Source organism: Pongo pygmaeus, chromosome 8 (genome assembly GCF_028885625.2).
Source record: "Pongo pygmaeus isolate AG05252 chromosome 8, NHGRI_mPonPyg2-v2.0_pri, whole genome shotgun sequence".
NCBI lineage: Eukaryota > Metazoa > Chordata > Mammalia > Primates > Hominidae > Pongo > Pongo pygmaeus.
The window spans coordinates 117,663,835-117,686,704 of NC_072381.2; the positions used below are offsets into that span (position 1 = coordinate 117,663,835).

The 22,870-nt window shown below is 43.1% G+C and overlaps 1 protein-coding gene across 3 annotated transcripts; it reads left to right on the forward strand.

The window, feature by feature from the left end:
* Positions 1-1,285: 1,285 nt before the first annotated feature.
* TECTB (tectorin beta) lies at positions 1,286-22,870 on the forward strand. 3 transcript variants are annotated; one of them, XM_063670263.1, is made up of 11 exons: positions 1,286-1,383; positions 1,535-1,697; positions 2,430-2,620; positions 3,966-4,108; positions 4,214-4,286; positions 11,643-11,746; positions 11,883-11,966; positions 15,967-16,129; positions 17,387-17,459; positions 19,935-19,967; positions 20,092-20,314. In XM_063670263.1, the coding sequence occupies exons 2-11, from the start codon at positions 1,622-1,624 to the stop codon at positions 20,148-20,150; spliced, it is 999 nt and encodes a 332-aa protein (XP_063526333.1). In that variant the 5' UTR covers positions 1,286-1,383; positions 1,535-1,621; the 3' UTR covers positions 20,151-20,314. The 3 variants fall into 3 exon arrangements, with proteins under 3 accessions (XP_063526333.1, XP_054291467.1, XP_054291466.1); XM_054435492.1 differs by lacking the exon at positions 20,092-20,314 and adding an exon at positions 21,096-22,870 and having other exon boundaries at positions 1,287-1,383; XM_054435491.1 differs by having other exon boundaries at positions 1,287-1,697.

A 22,870-nucleotide genomic window follows, 5' to 3' on the forward strand; every position in this document is an offset into this window, starting at 1 on the left:
TATAATAATAATAATAAAGAAATATGGCAATGTTTCCAGGCCACAATAAACTTGATCCTACTGTTTAAAAATTTTTTTAATATATTCTTTATCTTCTCCCTCTCAGCTCATTTGTTCATCATCCATAAAATATTTTGCATACGTGTCATACAATACAGATATTCCTCCTGTTAAATGAATCATAAATCTACAATGAGTCACTTTGTGTTGCATCTAAGGAAAGGAAAAGCAACTCATGGGACACATACATGCTACCGGAAATTGTCAGTTGTCTTTTCATGTAACCTACTTATTTATCTACTACTTACAGTTTACAAGAGCCTTCATATCATTGCTCTCCTACTCTGTAAGTTCAGCCCAGAACCACAGCCACCATTTTACACAGAAGGAAACTGAGTTACAGAAATTTTTAATGGCTTGCCACATGGCTATTTCCTTCATTCTTTGATACCATCATTATAAAACATCCCATCAATTTAACAATAGGTTTTGAGGAAATAAAGAAACTGTACCACATTACATATGCATATTGCTTATGAGACACCTCCCAATGTTTTGAAACATTAAATGATGTGCATTATCAATAATATATCTGGAACCTTCATGGGAGTAACGTTATCTGTTGTTTTCAGTGGGATCTTGTCGGGTGACTAAGAATTGAATTATAAGAGAGACTTTCTAAGTTTCTTCTTCCAATGTCATTGCTCTGGGAGACTAATAAAGCTTTAGAAATCTCAAGGGTGTACAATTAAAAGTTGTTCTTCAGGATGAAGTTCAAGACACTAGAGTTTTTTTTTTTTTTTATTAGAGGGAAAATCCTTTAAAATGTTTACGTTCACACACACACACACACACACACACACACACACACCTAGTTATCAGGTGCAACAATGTTAAACCTGAGTTTTCTTATCAAAGTTTAGTTTACCTACATACAAAAATAAGAAAGCAGGAAATAAAGCAAAGAAAGCAAGACAAAAGATTCAAACTGTCACCTGGAATTGTACAGAAATAGTTTGCCTCCATTCAGAGTTATTTTGTGTACAAAGGGGGAAAAAATCAAATTTTCTTCCCAATCTTGGTTGAAGCAGTTAAAAACAAAGTTTTTCCAACTCTGTAAAGCAAAAGAAATTAGATTCAAGTAACTGAGCTTCCCATCGGATTACTGTGCTAGCCCCCCTTTTTATTCCCCACACAGTGGATAATGCATGCTCATTGTGACTTATCCGGAGCTGGTTTCTTTTACATCCTCGGGCTATATAAAGTCAAACTAGGACTGGGGCAGCAGATTTGGGGAGCATCCAGCAGGCAGCCTCTACAGTCCGGAGAGGATGAAACAGTCGGGAACATGAACAACTCCATGTGTCATTGACGCTTCCAACGGTATGAGCCCCACTTTTTGCCTCTCAGCGCTAACAGGAAACAATTAGAAATGACACAACATCGTTGATCTCCCTTGAAAATTTCCCCAAGACTGTATGTGCGGCTTTGTTCTTCCCTTGATTTTAACTTTTCATTCACGTTTCTGACTTAGAATGATCGAGGCTCAGACCCTGGAAGGACTGTAAACATTTGACCAGCTTGGTTTGGATACCCGGCAGAGACCAGGTTCTGAGAAGCAATGGTGATGAAGGCCTTTGTCCTGTTGGCCATCTTTGCAGAAGCCTCTGCAAAATCATGCGCTCCAAATAAAGCAGGTATGTCCTCACCACAGTCCATTTTCCTGGGAAGAAAAGTTTCCTGAAGTTTCCTTTTACAATGCTTAGCACTTCTGTGCCTAACTTGTTATAAAAATGCAATGATGTAGCCAAGTAGAAAAGTACTTAAGCACCCCCCCCCCCACCCAATACCAATCAGACTTTTCCCAAATGGAGCAAAAATGTACTGGATAAACTTGGACTTTTTTTAAATTAGAGAATGCTTGCTCTATTTCACTCTCTCACTTACACACTCTCTCCCCACATCCCATTATATATATATAAAGCATCTCCACTTTTTTTTCCATTCAACTACTGAATTTCTATCTTGTGCCCTAAATCAGTATTTCACAATATTATGCATGAAATTGACATTTAAAATGTTTAAGTTATGTGCTCATTGTTATGGAGATTTTAATATATATTTATATATGTCTAATACATCCTACCTGTGGTTTCACAGATACATTTCTTAAAGTTCCAAATGGACTAATTTTAATTCCATGTTAAATGTGGTGCAGTCATTAAATAAATGCAGCAAAAACTGTAAGAGTGACTCTTCAATGACTGAAGTTTCGGGAAAACTTTTGTCACAGCTGGTGAAGAATAGCAGGGAAGGTGTTTTTAACCAACTGCTTTTGCATGCTCAGGTGTAGCTGGAATCCACTGTTCTTTACGTAGGTTAGCATGATTACCATAACTGATTTTAAACTATATGTGTGCTCTTTCCAGATGTCATTCTTGTGTTTTGTTATCCCAAAACCATCATCACCAAAATCCCCGAGTGTCCCTACGGATGGGAAGTTCATCAGCTGGCCCTCGGAGGGCTGTGTTACAACGGGGTCCACGAAGGAGGTTACTACCAATTTGTGATCCCAGATTTATCACCTAAAAACAAGTCCTATTGTGGAACCCAGTCTGAGGTAAGACCAGGCCACATGGTGCAGAGTTGTTTAAGGTAAGGCAACTGGACCCAAGAATGAGATGTCCGCCATCCGTCCTTGAAAGGATTCAGAATTTACCCATTTCCTTTTAAAGGTCAGTCCTGATTCCCAAATATCCTGGAATGTTGGTGTTATTTAAAATCTTCTCTTCTGCCTAGTTTAGATAACTCTTTTGGCTTGACTCTTATCCTCCTAATTTGTTGCCAAAGCCAGTGAAGCTACCTTCTAGTAGAACAAAGTACATTTCCCACCTTCAAGTTCTGAACCTGTGCTCACAAGCCGCCATCCTTCCTGGATTGGATGGGTGGATGGATAAGCCATTCTCTGCCTGAGACTTCAAAGTGGTGATGAAGAGCATTTGGAAGGGCAGTTTAGGGAGTGACCAATGTATAATACAACTTCTAACTCGGTCTTGTGAAGTGCCCAGGATGGGATATCGTAAGATAATTATTAGGAAACAGACGCCCTCTCACCAAGTATCATATGACAGATGAGAAATCTGAGACTTCCCAATAAAGTCACTCATTCAGGGCCACAGAGCCTGTAGGGATGGAATCATGAAGGGAGGCTAGGTCTCCCAACCTCCCCACCAAGGTCTAGCATTCATACTGCCCTACCTGCCAGAAGGCTGTGCATCTATCTATCTCAGAGCATGAGAACAAAGAGCTTCCAGGGCCAGCTCCTCTTTCTAAAGGCCTCACAAGGATTCAGTGATTTAATGGGAAGAGTCATGAGCATGATTAACAAGACATCATGTCTTTGAGTATATCCTAGTGAACTAGAAATCATCTGTGTGGTCTCAGGTCAGTCACTTTTCAAGTGGATGTTCAAGATCCCCTCCAGCTCTAATATTCTGTGATTTTAGAGCCCAACAAGTCAGGGGAAAGAGTCTCAGAAATCGTGCTTATAGTTAGAAGAAGGAAAGAGCAAAGAACCAGAAGGAAACATTCTAGAAATTGGAGATGGGTGAAGCATTCATTTAGAATACTTGGACAGGAGAAATGGATGAAGAGTTGACTTTGGGAAACAGAGATTCTTGAGCCAGTTCCTTTTGGTCAGAAGTCCAATGGGGACATGGAGATTTTTAAGCATACGACATGAACCTAGATCATTTTTAAACACTCTTAGTTGAATAAACTAAGGAACCCTTTACAAAATTATCAGCTCACCCGCAGACAGGAAGAGTGGATGCCACTGTCAGTGGCAGACATTCCTGTCTCCCCACTGGACTTGTTTCTGAGCCATCTTCTTGCACTTCTCCCAGAACCCTCATTCCCATCGCGGGGACACAGATTCATCCTGACTGTCTCCTTTCTTTGTCCAGTACAAGCCACCTATCTATCACTTCTACAGTCACATCATTTCCAATGACACCACAGTGATTGTAAAAAACCAGCCTGTCAACTACTCCTTCTCCTGCACCTACCACTCCACCTACTTGGTGAACCAGGCTGCCTTTGACCAGAGGTAAGTTGCTGTGTGGCGTGGAGGGCTGGCTGCCTCGTGTGTGTGCTGCAGGTCCTATCAATCAGTGTGTTTCAGTCCTTATGCAAAATTCTCTCCCCTTTTCAGAGTGGCCACTGTTCATGTGAAGAACGGGAGCATGGGCACATTTGAAAGCCAATTGTCTCTCAACTTCTACACTGTAAGTGGTCTCCAGGTTCCCATTACTTCCCTGTGGCCTTTCTAGGAGATGGTGGGATGCTTCCTCAGGATTCAGTCTTCCCCAAGCTCTGTGCAGAGCCCCATTCTTAAATTCAAGTTGAAACATGAACTTTGGTTTAGCTTTAAACCTCTTTAAAAACTGTCACAGAAAGTCAGATTCATAAACTGGATAGAAGAGCTGAAAGGTATAAGATATAAGCTATAAGACCAACCTTCCGGCCAGGCATGGTAGCTCACGCCTGTAATCCCAGCACTTTGGGAGGCCGAGGCAGGTGGATCATCTGAGGTCAGGAGTTTAAGACCAGCCTAGCTAACATGGTGAAATCTCGTCTCTACTAAAAAAATACAAAAATTAGCCAGGTGTGGTGGCACGCGCCTGTAGTCCCAGCTACTTGGGAGGCTGCAGCAGAAGAATTGCTTGAATCCGGGAGGCGGAGGTTGCAGCGAGCCGAGATCGCACCACTGCACTCCAGCCTGAGAAACAAGAGTGAAACTCCATCTCAAAAAACAACAAAAACAAAAACAAAAACAAAAAAACCAATCTTCCGCAAAGATATAAGACCAACCTTCCCATTTTACAGATGAGAAAACTGAGGCAAGGTCAACAGACAATAAGACAACCAATGTCTGACTTTTAGTCAAGATTAGTTTTCACTACAACTCACTCCAGAGATTTATATTTAAGATCTAGCTCTTAAAATATTTGGCACAACGTATTGAGGTTCCTGACTGGGACAGGGCTAAAGAGAAGGATTGGGGTCGGCCTCTACTGCCTAATTCTTTGGTCTCTGAAGCCTTTCAAGTAGCGTTTCCTCCTTGCTTAATCTGGGCAGGCTGCCCATGTTGACATAGAAGTTAAAGGCACACTTCGGTCTCTCTCAAAATAAAGTGCTCCAGAGAAACCAAATATGCAATGGCCATTTGCCCAGCTGCTCTCCTCTTTAGAAGGGGTGCTTTGTTTCTACAAACCTGCAGCTTGCATTGAGGACACATGCACACAGAGATTGTCCCAGAAGGCTAAAGGAAGATGTGGGCAGAAATACAAACCTTTGCATAGAACATTAGAGTCAGAGGACCTCCTTGGAAAGGCATCATGTCTAACCCATTCACTTCTCAAAGGAGCAACATCGTACTACCTGTAACTCCATTAACTTTGAACTCTTTAAACTTGCTTAACCTGCTGCCTGGAAGCTATTAGCCCTGCTGAACTCAGAAGGCGAGAGCTGTAAGGGATCCTAGAATAACCTAGTCTGTTATACAGATGAGGACCAGAAGCCCAGAGGGAGAAAGGATTAGCCTGAGGGCCCACAGGTAGTTCAGAGCGGTGGCCAGTCTGGAACACAGATCTCCTAGATATGGTCACTTTACTTACTGCGAAGGGAATGAAACTCATTTCGAGGCCCTTTCAAGGCCTTGTGTCTAATTCTGTATTCAAAAATGTGATTCTTTTCATTAAAGAGGACTCCCCACATTGTAAAAGTTTCCAGATCCCACAAAATCTACATCTGCCCCTAGCCACACACCACTAGTGGTTAAGTACTGAGAAAAGGCATCCATACAGCCCTCGACCTATAATCGGGGGCTAAATACAGCATGGGCCACCAGGGTGATGATAAGGTGGTGAAACCACTAGAGTCACTGATGAAAGCCGTCCGGAGAGGAAAATTGGCTTCTGCACACTGACAACAGTCTCAGGGGACTCCCTGAAGACAGGCTGCCTTTGCTATTGAATCCCTGTCTGGAAGTGAATAATTGTTATTTTAACCAGATAAAATTATAGATATGATCCCATGAAGGTTTTACAATAGTTGGTAACATGGAGACACCAGGATTGTCAAAAATCATTGCCCACCATCAGCTGTGTAGAGCTGAGCTTCAGGCATAAACAAAACATCAAGTCTTAGAACTGGAATGATCTTATTTTCTTAAAAAAATAATAATAATAAGAGACATGTCCTCAGCATCCCCCAGGCCATCCTCTGGGCTGGACAGACAGAAAACGGGACACCCCCTTCAACAAGTACAGAATTAAGGGTCAGGCGTCCCCTGAGGCCCACCAAGACCTTTCCAGGACAAATGGGCCTCAGCAAAGAGGGGACTCTGCCGTCCTGACACTTTCGTACTGATTAATATTCCCGCCGTGGGCTCAGTTCCCTATGCCTGACCCATGTGGTTGGTATTTTTTTCTCCTCCCTTCTTCCGCTTTCAGAGCATTCTTATGTGTTTCTGAAGCAACAACTGCTCCCTGCATATATTTCCATCAAATTACCAGAAAGAGAGCTCTGCCCTAGATAACACAATGGAATCAATGCACTGCTAATTGCTTAGGATCCTGAAAGCTTCAAATGCTGGGCTCTAAAAGCACCAGTTCTACTCAGCAGGCTTCCTCTTTCTTTTCTCTCCATCCCCCTCCTACTCACTCTTGACAATATCCCATGGTTGGTATTCCTAGTGAAAAGTTATTTTGACCTTCAATACAAAATAAAGGAAGGTAGTTGGCTTACAGAAACACCCTAGTGCTGTGGTTAAGAAAATGGTCCTTCTCAACAGACCACTAGTTTGAAGCCTTGTTCCATCATTTACTAGTTGTGTGACTTTGGGCAAGTTAGTTAACCTCTCTGGGCTTCTATCTCTGCATTTGTTAAACAGGGATAATAATATAATAATACCACTTACCCCATAGGTTTGTTATAGAATTAAATGAAATAATCTTTAGGAAGCACTTAGCACAGTGCCTGGCACAAGTTAAGTACCCAAGAAAGTAGCCATTCTCATCACTGTAGACTCTGACCCTATTTAAAGTGGAAACTCTGAGGGCTTCTAGCATTGTTACCTTTATAAGGCTGAACATCGATGTCAGTGTGGGATTATATTGACTTTTATTCAATCAAAACAGTACTGATCATTCCTCTTAGAGAGAGAGAAATGAAAAAGCTTAAGATGGAAAAAATGCAAGCAATAGAGACCAAAATCATAGACTCCAAGAGTCAAAACAAGCCTCTGAGGTGGTGAACCTTGACTTTCTACCCAAAGCCCAAAACCCTTCTGCAATATTGTTGTGGGGTGGCCTCCCCGCCTCTTCCAAAGACAATGATATTTGGGCCTTCCCATTTTAGATCAGCTCTGATATCTGACACCCTGAACTCTCGCGCATGTGTCCCGGTTCTGTCTTCTGAAATAATATCATATAATTATGTGGCTGACGGTCCTTCAAATATGTCCACCTTCTCCAAGCTAAACATCTTGTCTCTGCTGGTGGTTCATTCACCATCCTAGTCACTCTTCTCTGAATATGATCCAGTTGCTCAGTATCCCTATTAAAAAATGAAGCCCAGAGTTGAAGTGTTATATTCTAGACTTTATCAGACCTGTGCAGGCCATCATGGGTCAGAGGTGACCTTCTAGGTTCCGGAAGACTCTCTAGGAATGTGTCCTAGGAAAATAACTTTAGGGCAGTTTTTTTCACCGCTATTTCACATGGAGCAACTCCGAGATTTTTCCACATGAACTATTGTTAAGCCAGGTGTACTCATCCTGAACTTGTGACACCAGCTAGTTGTGACTCAACCGTTCAGTAAAGTAGTCCCTTCTTACCCACAGTTTTGCTTTCCATGGTTTCAGTTACCCTTGGTAAACTGTGGTCCAAAAATAGTAAATGGAAAATTCTAGAAATAAACAATTCTTAAGTTTTAAATTGCACACCTGTTCTGAGTAGCATGACGAAATCTTGCACCACTCGCTCTGTACTTCCTGGGATGTAAATCATCCCCTTGTCCAGAATATCCACCCTGTAGACACTACCTATCTGTCAGTCACTCAGTAGCCATCTATGTTATCAGATCAAAAAAAAGTAACATATACAGGGTTTGGTACTATCTGCAATTTCAGGAATCCACTGGGGGTCTTGAAACATATCTCCTGTGGATAAAGGAAGGTTACTGGATCTGGAATAGGTTTCTAATTTTCACATTATAGAGAAAGTGGGGGAAAAATTATTCCAAGCCTTGCCTGAGCTTTTGGGTGAGAATATAGAGAACTCAATCATTAGTGTCCTATTTCAGAAATTGAATTAACGGTGTCAGCTCTGTTCTTCACTTTGTAACAGAATCAGGCAGGTTCTTCCATGAGGAGAGGTATTATTCCAATATTCTAACATTCTGCTGGCTGGTCCTTGGCAGAAAGAGTTGGGAGCGATACCTCTGACAGGTTTGGGGACTACATCGGGGTCTCCAGGTAAGTTCCCATATTTGAAAATGGCCTCTCAAAATATGACAAATCTCAGAACATAACAAGGAACATTAAAAGCCACTGTAAATCTGCCACTTCAACCTGCATATTAAGCCAGTAGATCCCTTATGATTAAGAACATTATTATCCAATTATTGCAGCCATTTAAATGGTGCAGGGGCTGACAAATGGGAGGAAGCAACTGACTTCTAGGTGACTGAATCAGGGAGCCCTTGCTGAACTTGCCGTAAGTAAAATAATGTCAAAGGCACTAGGAAACGAAACAGATTCTGAGCCCTCTCAGCAAAGTCCCTGTGTGTTTGACATGTGAGGGGTAAAGTCACTTTATTTTGTTTTATTTTATCTTTATTTGTTATTTTTATTTTAAGTTCTGGGGTACATGTGCAGGATGTGCAGGTTTGTTACACTGGTAAACATGTGTCATGGTGGTTTGCTGCACCTAGCAACCCATCGCCTAGGTATTGAGCCCAGCATGCAGTAGCTATTTTTCCGAATGCTCTCCCTCTCCCACCCCACCCACCAAAAGGCCCCAGTGTGTGTTGTTCCCCTCCCTGTGTCCATGTGTTCTCATTGTTCAGCTCCCACTTGTAAGTGAGACCATGCACTATTCCTCTGTTAGTATGCTGAGGATAATGGCTTCCAACTCCATCCATGTCTTTGCAAACGACCAGAAAGACCATTTGACCCAGCAATCCCATTACTGGGTATATACCCAAAAGAATGTGTATCATTCTATTACAAAGATACATGCAACCCAAAGGAATATAAATCATTCCATTACAAAGATACATGCATGTGTATGTTCATTGCAACACTATTCACAATAGCAAAGCCATGGAATCAACCCAAATGCCCATCAGTGACAGACTGGATAAAGAAAATGTGGTATGTATACACCATGGAATACTATACAGTCCATTTTAACTAGACATCCTTGCTGAAATCCGTTCCTCCTGCCACTGTCTACCTATTGCAGTTCTGCAAATCTCCAGGTCTATGAAACTCAATCTTTCAAACAGTAACCTGGTCTAAGCTTTATTCTCCTATTACATAAAGTCACAAAGGTTATGTCCATTTTGCATAGGAAGAAGCTGAGGCCTAAAAGGCTGACTTGACTATAGTGTGTCCCAAGTTAGCGGTGGAAGCTCGGGTTAGCCCAGGATCCTTGCCCTTCCATGGTAATGCTTTTGTCTCTGAAAGCTAATCCACAGGCTGGGCGTGGTGGCTCACACCTGTAATTCCAGCACTTTGGGAGGCCGAGGCAGGCGGATCATGAGGTCAGGAGACCGAGACCATCCTGGCTAACATAGTGAAAGCCAGTCTCTACTAAAAATACAAAAAATTAGCCGGGCATGGTGGCAGGCACCTGTAGTCTCAGCTACTCGGGAGGCTGAGGCAGAAGAATGTCACAAACCCGGGAGGCGGATTTCACAGTGAGCCGAGATCACGCCACTGCACTCCAGCCTGGGTAACAGAGCTGGAGACTCCATCTCAAAAAAAAAAAAAAAAAAAAAAAGGGCAAGCTAAACCACAGAGCAGTTCAAGATTGTTATTGGAGTTGAATGAACTCAAGACTCAGAGAATGGAGAAATCAGCCTCCTTTGAGTAAATCAAACAGAAACACTGCTGTTACTCCTAACAGCTCACCCAACATGTCCTGATGAGAATGGCAGGCAAATATCACACATGCCAGGCCAGTGATCAGAACCTGCTGTTCCTGTGCTCAAATCATGGTGTTGACTCCTTGTTGCCCCACTGCACTCAGAGAGTAAGACCAAGTGTTTAGTTTTTGAGGTTTTTTTTTTTTTTTTTTTTTTGACAGAGTCTCACTCTGTCACCCAGGCTGGAGTGCAATGGTGCAATCTTGGCTCACGGCAACCTCCACCTCCCAGGTTCAAGAGATCTTCCTGCCTCAGCCTCCAGAGTAGCTGGGACTACAGGGACTACAGACGCCTGCCACCACACCCAGCTAATTTTTGTATTTTTAATAGGGACGGGGTTTCGTCATGTTGGCCAGGCTAGTCTCGAACTTGTGGCCTCAAGTGATCTGCCTTCCTCAGCCTCCCAAAGTGCTGAGACTACAAGTGTGAGCCACAGCGCCCAGCCAGCCCCAGTCTTCTTGATCAGCCCCCATAACTTCTCTAACCTCACCCCGGCCCCGCTCTCCACTCTCCACCCTCCTGCCTCACTTACTTGTTCCAGCCACACTGTCCTCCTTGCTGTGCTGCCAGCCACAGTCCTGCCCCAGGGCCTTTGTCCTGACTCAAGCATTCTTCCCCGGATGGCTACATGGACCCCCTCCTCACTTCCTCCAAATCTTGCTCAAATGTCACATCCTCAGTGAGGCCTCCCCAACCACTGTATTTAAAACTGCAACCTGCCCTTCGTCACACTGCTGATCTTCCTTATCCCGCTCTGCATGTTTTATAGCTTTTCTAGATAATGTCCTATGGTCTATAGTTACATATTATATCATTTACTTACTTATTGTTTGTCTCCCCTGCTAGAATATGCCAGATCATTGAAGGCAGATATCTTTGCTTTGTTCGCTAACAAAATCCTGACAGATTCCATTGTCAGTGCCCAACACATAGTAGTTGATCAATACGTTGTGGTTGTGGTTGTTATTGTTGTTGATGATTGCACTGGGAATCAGATCCTACACTTCCCAACCCACGCTGAAATCTGCTCAGGCAAAAAGTAGCAACGAGTGAGGGCAGAGGCGGGTGTTGTATGTGCTCAGTCCCTGTGTCCTTGGGCGATTCAGTATAACACAGTGCCTTAATATCCCTGAATTTCACTTGTTTTCCATTAGTGAAATCTCATTGGCGTAAATGAGACATACAGTGTGTGTCTCACTATGATGAGCAAATCTAGAATACGTGATTATATGATGTTCTCATCCCTTCTAAGATGGCATAGCATCCTAACAGAGTTTCTCTGGTCCTGGAGGATCGCTCTGTGGTCTCACGTGCTTATGTCTTTGGGTTGATTCTCATCCCCACCCCATCCCAATTCATCTGCTCCTGGTAGACCCAGCTGCTTAATCTGAGAGTTCATAATGCCCAGTGTCAATTTCCTCCCAAAGAATGCCAAGTTCTCCACCAAGAAAGAAGCTCCCTTTGTCCTGGAGGCATCCGAAATCGGTTCAGATCTGTTTGCAGGAGTGGAAGCCAAAGGGTTAAGCATTAGGTAAGTACATTTCCTCCAAGTTTATATGTTTAAATGCAAAGAAAAAAAAGACTAGCTGACATACTTTTTAATCATCAGATGTCTGTAGGCATAAGATTCTCTGTTTCAAAGTGATGCCACTTTGTTTTATTTCCAGGTTTAAAGTGGTCTTGAACAGCTGTTGGGCCACCCCCTCGGCTGACTTCATGTATCCCTTGCAGTGGCAGCTGATCAACAAGGGGTAGGTACACTATCTAGAGACAGGGCTGAGCAGTGGAACTGGGCATTTATCGGACTACTTTGCTCTGGCTTGGGAAAGCTTGGGAGGAAGAGATGAAGCCTGCTGAAGTGACAACAGTGACATCCTCTGTGGTTCCAGGCAAAGGACAAATACTAAGAAACAGGACATAGTGCATTCTAGGGACCAGATACTGTTCTGAGAGCTTTAACTTATATTAACTCCTTTAAGCCGTACAACAAGAAAGGTAGTTTTACTATCACCCCCATTTTACAGATGAGAATACTGAGGCACAAGAGAGGGTAAGTTCTCATAGTAAATGTGTGTGTGTGCGTGCATGTGTGTGCATGTGTGTATGTGTGCAAGAGGAAGTGTGCAGGCTGAATTCAAATCCAATTAGTCTGACAACAGAACCACGGTGATGATGACTAAATTAAATTATCCATATCAAAAGCTTAGCAGATGGTACCTGCTAGATAGTCCAACCATTTTAAATAAGATCATTGTTTTTATTACTAATTAAGTAGATAACCGGGAGCTTTTACAATTTGGAGTAAAGCACTAAAGTAGTACTAAAAGTGTGCCCTAGAAAGGCAATGCTGGAACTCATACACAGGATGGTTTAGAAACATGCAGGGAAGGGAGAAAGACCAGATTAGACGCCCTGGCAGCTATTGTGCAAGGGTGATAAGACATGAACTGCTATTGTAGCCAAGTGAATGCAACAAGGTAATAAAAAGTAGGGAGACACTTCTACAGGAATGAGAAAATGTAGGAACTAATCAGATAGGAGGTGGAGGAAAGGACAGTGCAAGAAATCTGGGGAGTAATGGAAAAATATGGCTTTGTGTTCTTAAATCTGTGGACTACAAAGCTGAGGAAGAGTGTTTGGATTTGGCTGTTGGAGAAGGAGGTTTTTGGATAGGGAAATATGGATTCTAGCTGAGTTTACTAACAGACATGTTAAGCTTCAAATGATGATTGTCCAGAAGTACTTAGAATTGTACCATTGGAAATCAGAGGAGAGACGGGGCTAGACAAGAGATGTGGACATCATACACATAATTAGCAGTAAACAAAGAAGAGATCATTCTCTAAACAAAGCACATAACAGACCAATGTGCCTGTGTTATTCTCAGAACCCATCAGGCCAAGGAAAAATTAATGTCAAGGATAAAGATAATTGGATAACAAAAGTGGAGCTATTTTGGACCTCTATTTTTATTTAGCAAACACTTATACGCTCTTACAGTATACCAAACATTGTTCTAGATAGCTGTTTCACAAATATTAATTTATCTAAATGTCATTAAACCCTCTCTAAATAGACAGTATAATAATCATTATTTCATAGAGGAGAAAACTGAGGCACAGGTCCAGAAACATGCCCAAGATATGGAGCTAGTAAGGAGAAGGCCTGTGATTCAGACTCAGTCAGTATTACCTCCTGAGTGGCCTGGACAGGACAGGCTGGCCGAGGCACATCTACACAGCCCAGCAAAGCCTCCTGTAGAGATGGCAGCTTAATTTGGGTGTTTACCTCACATCTGCCATTGAATGATTCAATTCATTTAGCCTCTGTTAGCAATGGTGCAATCAAATGACTCCAGGAATTCTGAAATAACGTATTGGCCTGCAGGGACCAGAAATTGCTATCAGGCACTGGGAACCTCTCTCAGGCAATGGTCACACTAGGCAAAGGCTTCTGCCACCCCTGGAATCATCTCTCTGCAGGGAGTTCTAGTGCCATTGTTCCCATCTGGCAGATGTGCAACATGGCTGAAAAAGGGATGCCTGTGGCTTTGGGTGGTCTGCACAATTGTCCTCAAGCTCTAATGTACACACAAACTGCATAGGGTGCCTATTACGTATGCAGGTGCACTGTAAACCTACCAGATCCGAAGGACTCTGGAGAAACCCAGGGAATCTGCATTTCAACACAGACAGATGTAAGACATCCCGATCCATTTCTATGTTCTTCCTAGTTGACATGGCACCTCAAAGTTGGAGATACATGCACAAAGTTCAGTGTCAAAGGGGAGAATGGAAAACTCCACTCCCACAATCTCCAGATGATTTTTTTCTCACACTGGGCCCCTTTGGAAAAAAAAACCCAGTTTACAAAAGTTCCTGGAGAGATGGCAGGAGACATATCATCAGGAATTTCCCTGTACACATGGATGCCCCAAAAGCAGCATACTTATCTCAAAGAGCAATCTGACATGGGAAAGGAGGCTCACGCAGAGAGGGCATAAAAGCCTCCTGGGGGCTTCCACCACCTAGAGGTAGCTGCCACTGAAGTGTGGGTGCTGCAGCTGGTGCCAAGAAGCAGCAGTGCCTAGGCATCTAGACCTGCCTATTTTTTGCCTCCTCCCCACCCCCTGACAAAGCTCTGCTTACATTATTTTCCACTGGCTGACCATGCCTGGGGCACTCTGGCTGCAAAGAGCTATTTTAAGAACTCCCATCTTGAGTTCATATGGGGATCTCGGGTTTATTGACAAAATGATCCTCCAGAAGTCTTGTTTCACAACTTGGAAAATGCCACAGTTTCATCACTGTTCAGAGCCCACCACACACAGACCCGGCTCTGACCCCTGGTCCAGGTACAAAGGTATAGCATTCCCTCACTTCACTCCCTCACTCTCACACTTGACTTCCTTAGCGCCTGCCTTTAGCGTGGCCCCCCGTTGTCTGTTTCTGAGGGAATGGGGATGGGGTAGAGAACATCATGAAGGTTCCCTGGGGTAACTGGACCACTCTCTGGCATGTGTGCCGAGTTTACAATACAGGAAGAAAGATGCTTCAGAGTCGCGCATTAATTTGGGGCCTGCTGTGGTGCTGTTCAGTGGTCTGACGCTTTCGATACATAGACCTTTTCCTGCAGAGCAACAGACCCTGGTACCCCTTGCTACCTGCAGATAACAAACCCCCACAATAATGTGGGCTTCTCTGTACAGTCCCAAGAATGGTTGTGTCTGTTTCCAACACCCAGTTAAAGGAATGGCACTTAGGTCATCAGTCTTTGTTAAATGAAAAGTATGTTTGCTGAAACCAGGGTTTCTCAATGTTGGCACCTTGACATTTGGAGTGGGACCATTCTCCACTGTGGGGGCTGTGCTGTGCACTGTAGGATGTTCAGCAGCAGCCCTGGTCTCCGCCCACTCACTAGATTCCAGCAGCACTTCCCGCAGTCTGGACAATCACAGTGCCAAATGTCCCCTGGGGCACAAAGTGGACCAAGTGAGAACCACTAGCTTAAATAAATGTCCATCTGTGTCATTTTTTTAACTGAATTATTACCTTTGAGACGTTGGAATATTATACAAATATTATATTCTCATTATAGAGAATTTGGAAAAATACATAAAAATACAAAGAAGAAAACCAAAAATGCCCATAATTTTATCCCTTTGTATCAGCCTGTGTTAACATTTAGACGGTATCCTTCAGTCATTATTTCTGTGCTTATATTAAAAATGTGACATTTTTACAAAGGTAACTATGTAGATATATATAATTTAAATAATATACCATAAATACAAATTTTCAATGCAAAACCTCACAATTCACACACAGAAATGTGTTGGGTATGACTTGAGCTTAGGCAGCTGTGGTAACAGGGTCAATGCTGCTCCTGGTGCCATTGTCCTTACTTTGCATGTCCCTCAAGGGCTGGACATATTCCAGTCCTCGGAGGGCCTTATCTCCTAGGGATTTTCTTTCTTTGGGACACAGGTGTAACTTACTAAAAGTGTGGCTCTTATAAGTCACTCCCCTCCCATCGTACCTTGTCTATAGAATGAGGACAGCAATACCCACCTCCTAGCTCATCAACTTGACCTCACAGTTGTGAGGATCAAGTGAGGTGCTGCTAATCAAAATGTCTGGGAAGGTTAGAGGCCATATAACCACCTTGGGAGCCTTGTGTGTAAATTGCTCAGCAGCTCTTGCTGGAGTTCAAGGAGGTGACAGTTCACTCTTCTTTCCCCATCTGCCTCAGCTGCCCCACGGATGAAACCGTCCTCGTGCATGAGAATGGGAGAGACCACAGGGCAACCTTCCAATTCAATGCTTTCCGGTTCCAGAACATCCCCAAACTCTCCAAGGTGTGGTTACACTGTGAGACGTTCATCTGCGACAGTGAGAAACTCTCCTGCCCAGTGGTGAGCTGCCTCTCTCCAGAAGGACAATGTTACCTAAAGGGTGCCAGTATTGGAGGAGCTGGAGTTTGAGTGGGGAAATCATAACCAGGCCAGGGCAGCTGTGTGCTGAGGGCATCTGGAGGAAATGGCACTGAGTATAAGGGCAGATGCTCATGAGGGCAGATGCTGGGGGCCCTATCCACCCTGCCTCCAACAACCCACATAGTCTGGCATGTGTTGCCTAACCCGCTGGGACCTGCTTTCTCATCCTTAAGCAAAGTGTGTTAAGTAATGATGGCCCTTCCCTCATCAGAGGGCAGTGTAGGTAAATGAAAGTGATAACAGACATGGAAATACTTTGAAGAAGTGAAAAGGGCAAGGGAAATTCAAGGTCTAGGTGGCAGGGACAGGCCGTGGGCACAACTCAAAAGGTGGGTGTTTTTAGTCTTGACTGAACAGCCCGAGGGTTCACCTCTGTGACTTCAGAGAGATGCTGCAGAAATTCCCGACACTGGGTCATGGCTGATTGGACCACGTGAGAGGAAGGCCTGGCAGGCTGTGCTCTAACAAGCCACAGTCATTCCAGTGCTCACTCAAGCCTGAGAACCACCACTGAGACACTTAGACGTGCCAAATCTCAAACTGTTCTCCTTTCTGGTCTCTTTCAACTGGAGACCTCGGTGTTTCCAAAGAGACTGCTATCCACATGGCCTATAGTAACCAACAAAAATAAGGTCATAATCTCTATTGCTATTGTTTCATTTGGCCAGAAAATGGTTCTTTATGAGCACAAACAGCAAAAGGGAAAGAAACCACAGAGTGCAGAGCCAGGGAGAGGAGGGGAAAGACATTGTACAGTTGATCAAAGGATAAGTATCGAGGCCATATTTTTAAAAAGAAAGAAAAGAAAATGAACCAGAATACAATTGCAAGTGTCCACTTCTCTAATTATTGTGGTGAGAGTGATAAGTAAAAGCCTTATCAAAGGAAACGGTATCAATCCCTTCCACACTCAATGACCTCTTCCAGCAGGATTCCCTCTGGCTTGAAGAGTTAACAAAGTAAAGCTTTCTCTTTGTATTCAAGTTGGAGAAGGGATGAACAGTGTGTCTCTGGGTTATTTTTTAAAAAGGTAACTCATCTCTGTTGACTGGGGAATTGTGACTCCACGCCATTTGTGACCTTTTTAAAATGTCTTTTCTTTCTCTTTTCTCCCCTTTGCTCACGCGTCATCCCACCTTCCCCGCTTCTCTCCCCTCTGCCTCTCTGGGTCTTCAGACCTGCGATAAACGGAAGCGCCTCCTGCGAGACCAGACCGGGGGAGTCCTGGTCGTGGAGCTCTCCCTGCGGAGTAAGCGTCTCTGTTTTCCAAATGGTTGAGTTCACTCTGGGCTGTGTCCACAGGCACAGCCAGTTTGAGCATTTTTACTGAATTGCCAAACCAGTCGTGCCTGTGGGCACAACCTTCACCTGCTCCTAGAGTCTTCTAGCCAGGGGTGGGGAACAGCTCAAGCCAAACGAAGGAGTTGAGGTTTGTTATCTACTCTAAAAGTTCTATCTGCACCCTAAATTCAAATACCCCCAAGGAATGAGGAAGTGCTGAGCTTCTAAACAGAGCATGAAGTGAACAATAATAATAGAAAATGAGATGTCATGGGGCCAGGCTCGGTGGCTCATGCCTATAATGCCAGCACTTTGGGAGGCCGAGGTGGGCAGATCACTTGAGGTCAGGAGTTTGAGACCAGCCTGACCAACATGGTGAAACCCCATCTCTACTAAAAATACAAAATTACCTGGGCTTGGTGGGGCACGTCTGTAACCCCAACTACTCAGGAGGCTGTGGCAGGAGAATCGCTTGAATCTGGGAGGCAGAGGTTGCAGTGAGCTGAGATCGCGCCATTGCACTCCAGCCTGGGCAACAAGAGTGAAACTCCGTCTCAAAAAAAAAAAGAAAGAAAGAAAGAAAAAGAAGAAAGAGAGAGAGAAAGAGACAGAGAGAGAGAGAAAGAAAAAGAAAGAAAGAAAGAGAAAGAAAAAAGAAAAGAAAAGAGAGAAAGAAGGAAGGAAGGAAGGAAAAATGAGATGTCATGAGAATGTCATGTGCAAGTCAAAAAACCTTTACTGAGCATCCAGCACTGTCTGGCCTGGCAGGGCACTAGGATTTCAGAAATAAATGTGACCCAAGCAGGCCCTGTCCTCAAGGGATTTACTGTCTAGCAAGGAGAGAGATGTTAGACACTAAGGGAAAGAGAAATTACGTTAAGGGGGGTGACGGTGGGCTGGTGCCATGGTTGCACAGTTGATCATCACTAATGTGAAAATCCAAAATCCAAATGCTCCCAAACCTGAAACTTTTTGAGCACCCACATGATGCTCAAAGGTCATGCTCACAGGAAATGCTCATTGCAGCATTTTAGATTTCAGATTCCAGGTTTTCCAGTTAGGGATGCTCAACTAGTATAATGCAAAGATTCCAAAATCCAAAAAAAAAAAATCTGAAATCTGAAACACTTCTGGTCCCAAGCATTTTGGATAAGGGATATTCATCCTGAACGGAGCAAAGGGGTTCCACCTAGTGCAGGGCTTGTGAAAGAGCTCTGCTGACAATATCCAAGTGAGACCTGAAGGATAGTGTGACATGAAGGGTGGGCAAAACCTGTGGGAAGGTGGGAAGCTGTAGTGGCTCTATCTTAGAGGACAGTCACCAAGCCAAGGCCCAGGTGCCACCTGGTTTTGTGGCCTGCAAATTAAGAACAGTTTTTACATTTTTATGTGGTTCAAAAAAAGAATCAAAACAACAATATTTCGTGATACGTAAAAATTACATGAAATTCAGGGCCAGGCATGGTGGCTCATGCCTCTAATCCCAGCACTTTGGGAGGCCAAGGCGGGCAGATCACCTGAGGTCAGGAGTTCGAGACCAGCCTGGCCCTGTCCCTACTAGAATACAAAAATTAGCCGGGAGTGGTGGTGCACACTTGTAGTCCCAGTACTTGGGAGGCTGAGGCCAGATAATCACTTGAACCTGGGAGGCAGAGGTTGCAGTGAGCAGAGATCACGCTACTACGCTCTAGCCTGGGCAACAAGAGTGAAACTCTGTCTCAAAAAAAAAAAAAAATTACTTGAAATTCAAATTTCAGTGCCTTTAAAGAAAGTTTTATTAGAACACAGCAACACTCGTTCACATAGATATTGTCTACAGCTGTGTACTGCAACTACAGGGTGGATTCGTGGCAGCAGAGATGGGACGGCCTGCAAAGCTGACAAAATTTACTATTTACTATTTTCTTTTCAGAAAGCTTACCAACCCCTGCCTTGGAGAGAAAGCGTTGTGAGATGAAACTTTGTAAACCCCCAGTATAAACTGTCTGAAAGGCAATGGAGCACCTGACGGTTTAATCAGGGGAGGACTGTGGTCAGGTTTTGTGTTTTATTTATTTATTTATTTATTTATTTATTTATTTATTTATATTTATTTTTTTTTTGAGACCGTGTCGCCCAGGTTGGAGTGCAACGGTGTGATCTCAGCTTCAAGCAATTCTCCTGACTCAGCCTCCTGAGTAGCTGGGATTACAGGCATGTGCCACCACACCCGGTTCATTTTTGTATTTTTTGGTAGAGACAGGGTTTCATCATGTTGCCCAGGCTGGTCTCGAGCTGCCAACCTCAAGTGATCCGCCCACCTCGGCCTCCCAAAGTGCTGGGATTACAAGTGTGAGCCGCAGCCCCCAGCCAGGTTTTGTGCTTTAGAAACATCACTCTGAGACTTCTCCTTTCCATGATCTTTTCTTAAACTTTCTGCATTCTCTCTCTTTACTCACTACAGGCAGGGGATTTTCCAGTCTCTATAGCTTCTCAGGTAAGGAAAAGAGACACTTCTGGGATTTCATGGGGCTATGCTGTTAAAAGGCAGAGAGTGTTTTAAGAGAAGCTTAACTTTGGCCCCAGCAAAACTTTTGAGGATTGAAAATTATACTTTAAAGCACACCCGAGCGGTGCAGAGGGGGCGAGATCAAGAGGTCTCCCTCTGACCAGCCCCTGAACTCTGAAGAGAGGGAGGAACCGAAGGTAAATTGGATGAAGCAGAACTGGACCTCACTTCCCCAAGTCTTAGTAAAGCCATCCTCAGATGGCTTCCCTTGGATTCCAACATTTACAAAAGAAGATTTTCAGTGATCTGTTCGTTCAACAAATATTTGAATTCTTGTTATGGCTCTGTCTTTCATTAACTGAGTGACCTTGGGCAATGACCTCACCCCTCCTCCATACCCCAGTTTCCTCTGTGAAACTGGGCTAATAATTGCCCCTATCTACATGGCTGTGGTATAGATATTTAATTACAGCTAAGGGCACTGAATGATGCCCAGCAAACAGCAAACACCCAGTCAGGGTGAGCCATGATTATGATGACTGTACTGGGAACTGGTCTTGTGGCTACTGCCGTGGACAAGACAGACAAGGCCCCTTCCCTTGCTAATATGTGTAGAGTATTTGAGGTTCCATGGGGGACGTGATTTACAGAGCAGCCAGGGAAGCCCCTTAGAGGAAGAAACATTTCAGCTAAGACCCAAGATCTCACCTGAATGATAAGAAGGAAGCAACTACATGAGGAGATGGGGTAAGACAGTTCACTTATTAATAATCTCACAGACAGATTTTGCTCTCATCATTACAGGAAAATCATGTAAATCAACTTTTAAAATTCCAATCCTAGATTCTCATTGTTTTTAAGTTCTACAGTGAAAGCCCTAGAGTACAATGCACCATCACTGATTTCTATTTGTCAGAGGTCCACAACCTAGGTTTATCTGTCAGGTTCTTTGTACTGATAAATGTGAGCTACAGAATCCCCAAGGGATGAACAAAATCAACTTTGTCTAAACTGTGTGGATTTTATGAAGACCCCTGAGTTAACTCTTTTGTTGAGTTGGCTTTACCCTTGTAGAACTGTCTCTGAGTGCTGTCTCCCTCCCCTTCTGGTCCACAGATGTTCTCCACCACCTCATCATGATGTTGGGGATTTGTGCCATGTTATAGGAGTTAGCCAGGCAGCTGCTGCTCCTCCACCCACAACAGTCCTCAGTGAATGACAAACATGTTTATTGTGCTGCCAAAAAGAACAAACAGAAGACCACATTGTTGGGGGACAGAGAATAGCACTTTGCCAAATATGCACTCCAATAATTTCTGTGAATTTGGTGATGCTTTTTTCTTTCTAAGAAAAACTTAGGCTACTTCTCATGGCCCTTAGATCTCACAGATCTTCTAAAGCTGGGGTAGGAGCCTCCTTTCTCCATACTCAAGTCAGGGCTGCAGTAAATTCCTTTGAAAGCTATTTTAACTTTAAAAGGTTAGCAGACCCAACCAAGTACCGCTGAGCATTTTGAAGAGAATGTAAGGTGCAACTACAAAGTCAACACTAAATGCAGAATGCACATTAATAGCTGACTTTGCCAAAAAGGGGCTTTGTCATTGAGGCAGTATCATTCTACTTAAGGACCAGAGCTGAGCCCCCAGGCAGGGGGTTCCAATCTTTCAACTGATGACATGGGAGATGATGTGGGAATCAGAGTGGAATACAATAGTTTTGCTCAAACCTAATGATATAAAGGAAATGGATTCTTGAAAGCCCCTAGTACTGACCTGATTTGTTTTTATTATACCATTTGTTAAATATATAAACATGATATAGGTAGAAACTCCTTGTGTTTATAGCAGATGTATACTTCTAAAGTCAAAAGAAAATTACAAATTAAATAGGAATATTTACAAAAAGAATAATCACAAGAAGACTACAACTCACATTAATTTAACCTAATAAGATGGCATTGCCCCAGTGAAACTGCTGCTGGAAACATGACTATAAAGTGACTCCAATGACACAAGTGCTGTGAGTTTTGTGACCCAATCCTACAGATAAATGCCTTGTGACACTCAATGCTATTTTTTCTCTATTTGCTCTACTAAAAAGTTTTCATTTATAAGAAATGGTCTGATCTCATTTAGCTTTTACTTAAACATTGAAGCTTACATCTGTTTTTGTCTCATTCACTTACAATCATTAGAATGAAGCTAACACAAAATCAGAAACACAAAAGCAAATGCAGCCAATGAAAGCATGCAGTAGCACATCTTGGTAACTGGCCACCCCAGTGATCCAGAATATGCCCATATAAATGATTTACATTGTCAACAAAATACAAACTGAATGAACCAATTCCGGTAGAGAATTGGCTGGATTGTGATAGGAAAAGGCAGAGTTCTAAGTCCTTAGTTATGTAAAGACTTAATTAGTAGGCTTATAATTTGAAAACAACACATGGGTTTGTCTCTCTGTATTTAAGGTATTTGAGAAGTTTTGCAATTTGCAGTTTGATGATTCTTTTACAACTTGTGTTAGTGAACTCAGAAATTAAACTAGTTATGAAATCTCCAGATACATGAAGTGTATGTTTGTTTAGTAATAGGCTAGAGTAAAATGACTCAATTTGGTCTAGACTTGGTCTCTAAGCTGGAGTTCCAATGAGTTTAGGATCTCTTCTTTCTGTAAATTCAGGTTTTTATAGTCAGGAAAAACAGAAGACATATTTTATTGGTTCTAGTAGAAAACTCTTAAATAGCATATTCATAGCCATGTTCAAATCCTTTGCTGTCAGAATAAACCAATGTTGTATTAGTTTTGCTGTATTTCATCATTGTGTTTTATGATCTTGTATCTCTACCTGGTGCTATGGAATAAACAAAATGCCTTAAAATAAATAA

Excerpts from the sequence above, each read along its gene's own strand:
- TECTB (XM_063670263.1), top strand. The coding sequence starts at position 1,622 with ATGGTGATGAAGGCCTTTGTCCTGTTGGCCATCTTTGCAGAAGCCTCT. Across the intron at positions 2,621-3,965 it reads ATTGTGGAACCCAGTCTGAG|TACAAGCCACCTATCTATCA; the intron begins GTAAGACCAGGC and ends TTCTTTGTCCAG. Across the intron at positions 11,967-15,966 it reads TGGCAGCTGATCAACAAGGG|CTGCCCCACGGATGAAACCG; the intron begins GTAGGTACACTA and ends CATCTGCCTCAG.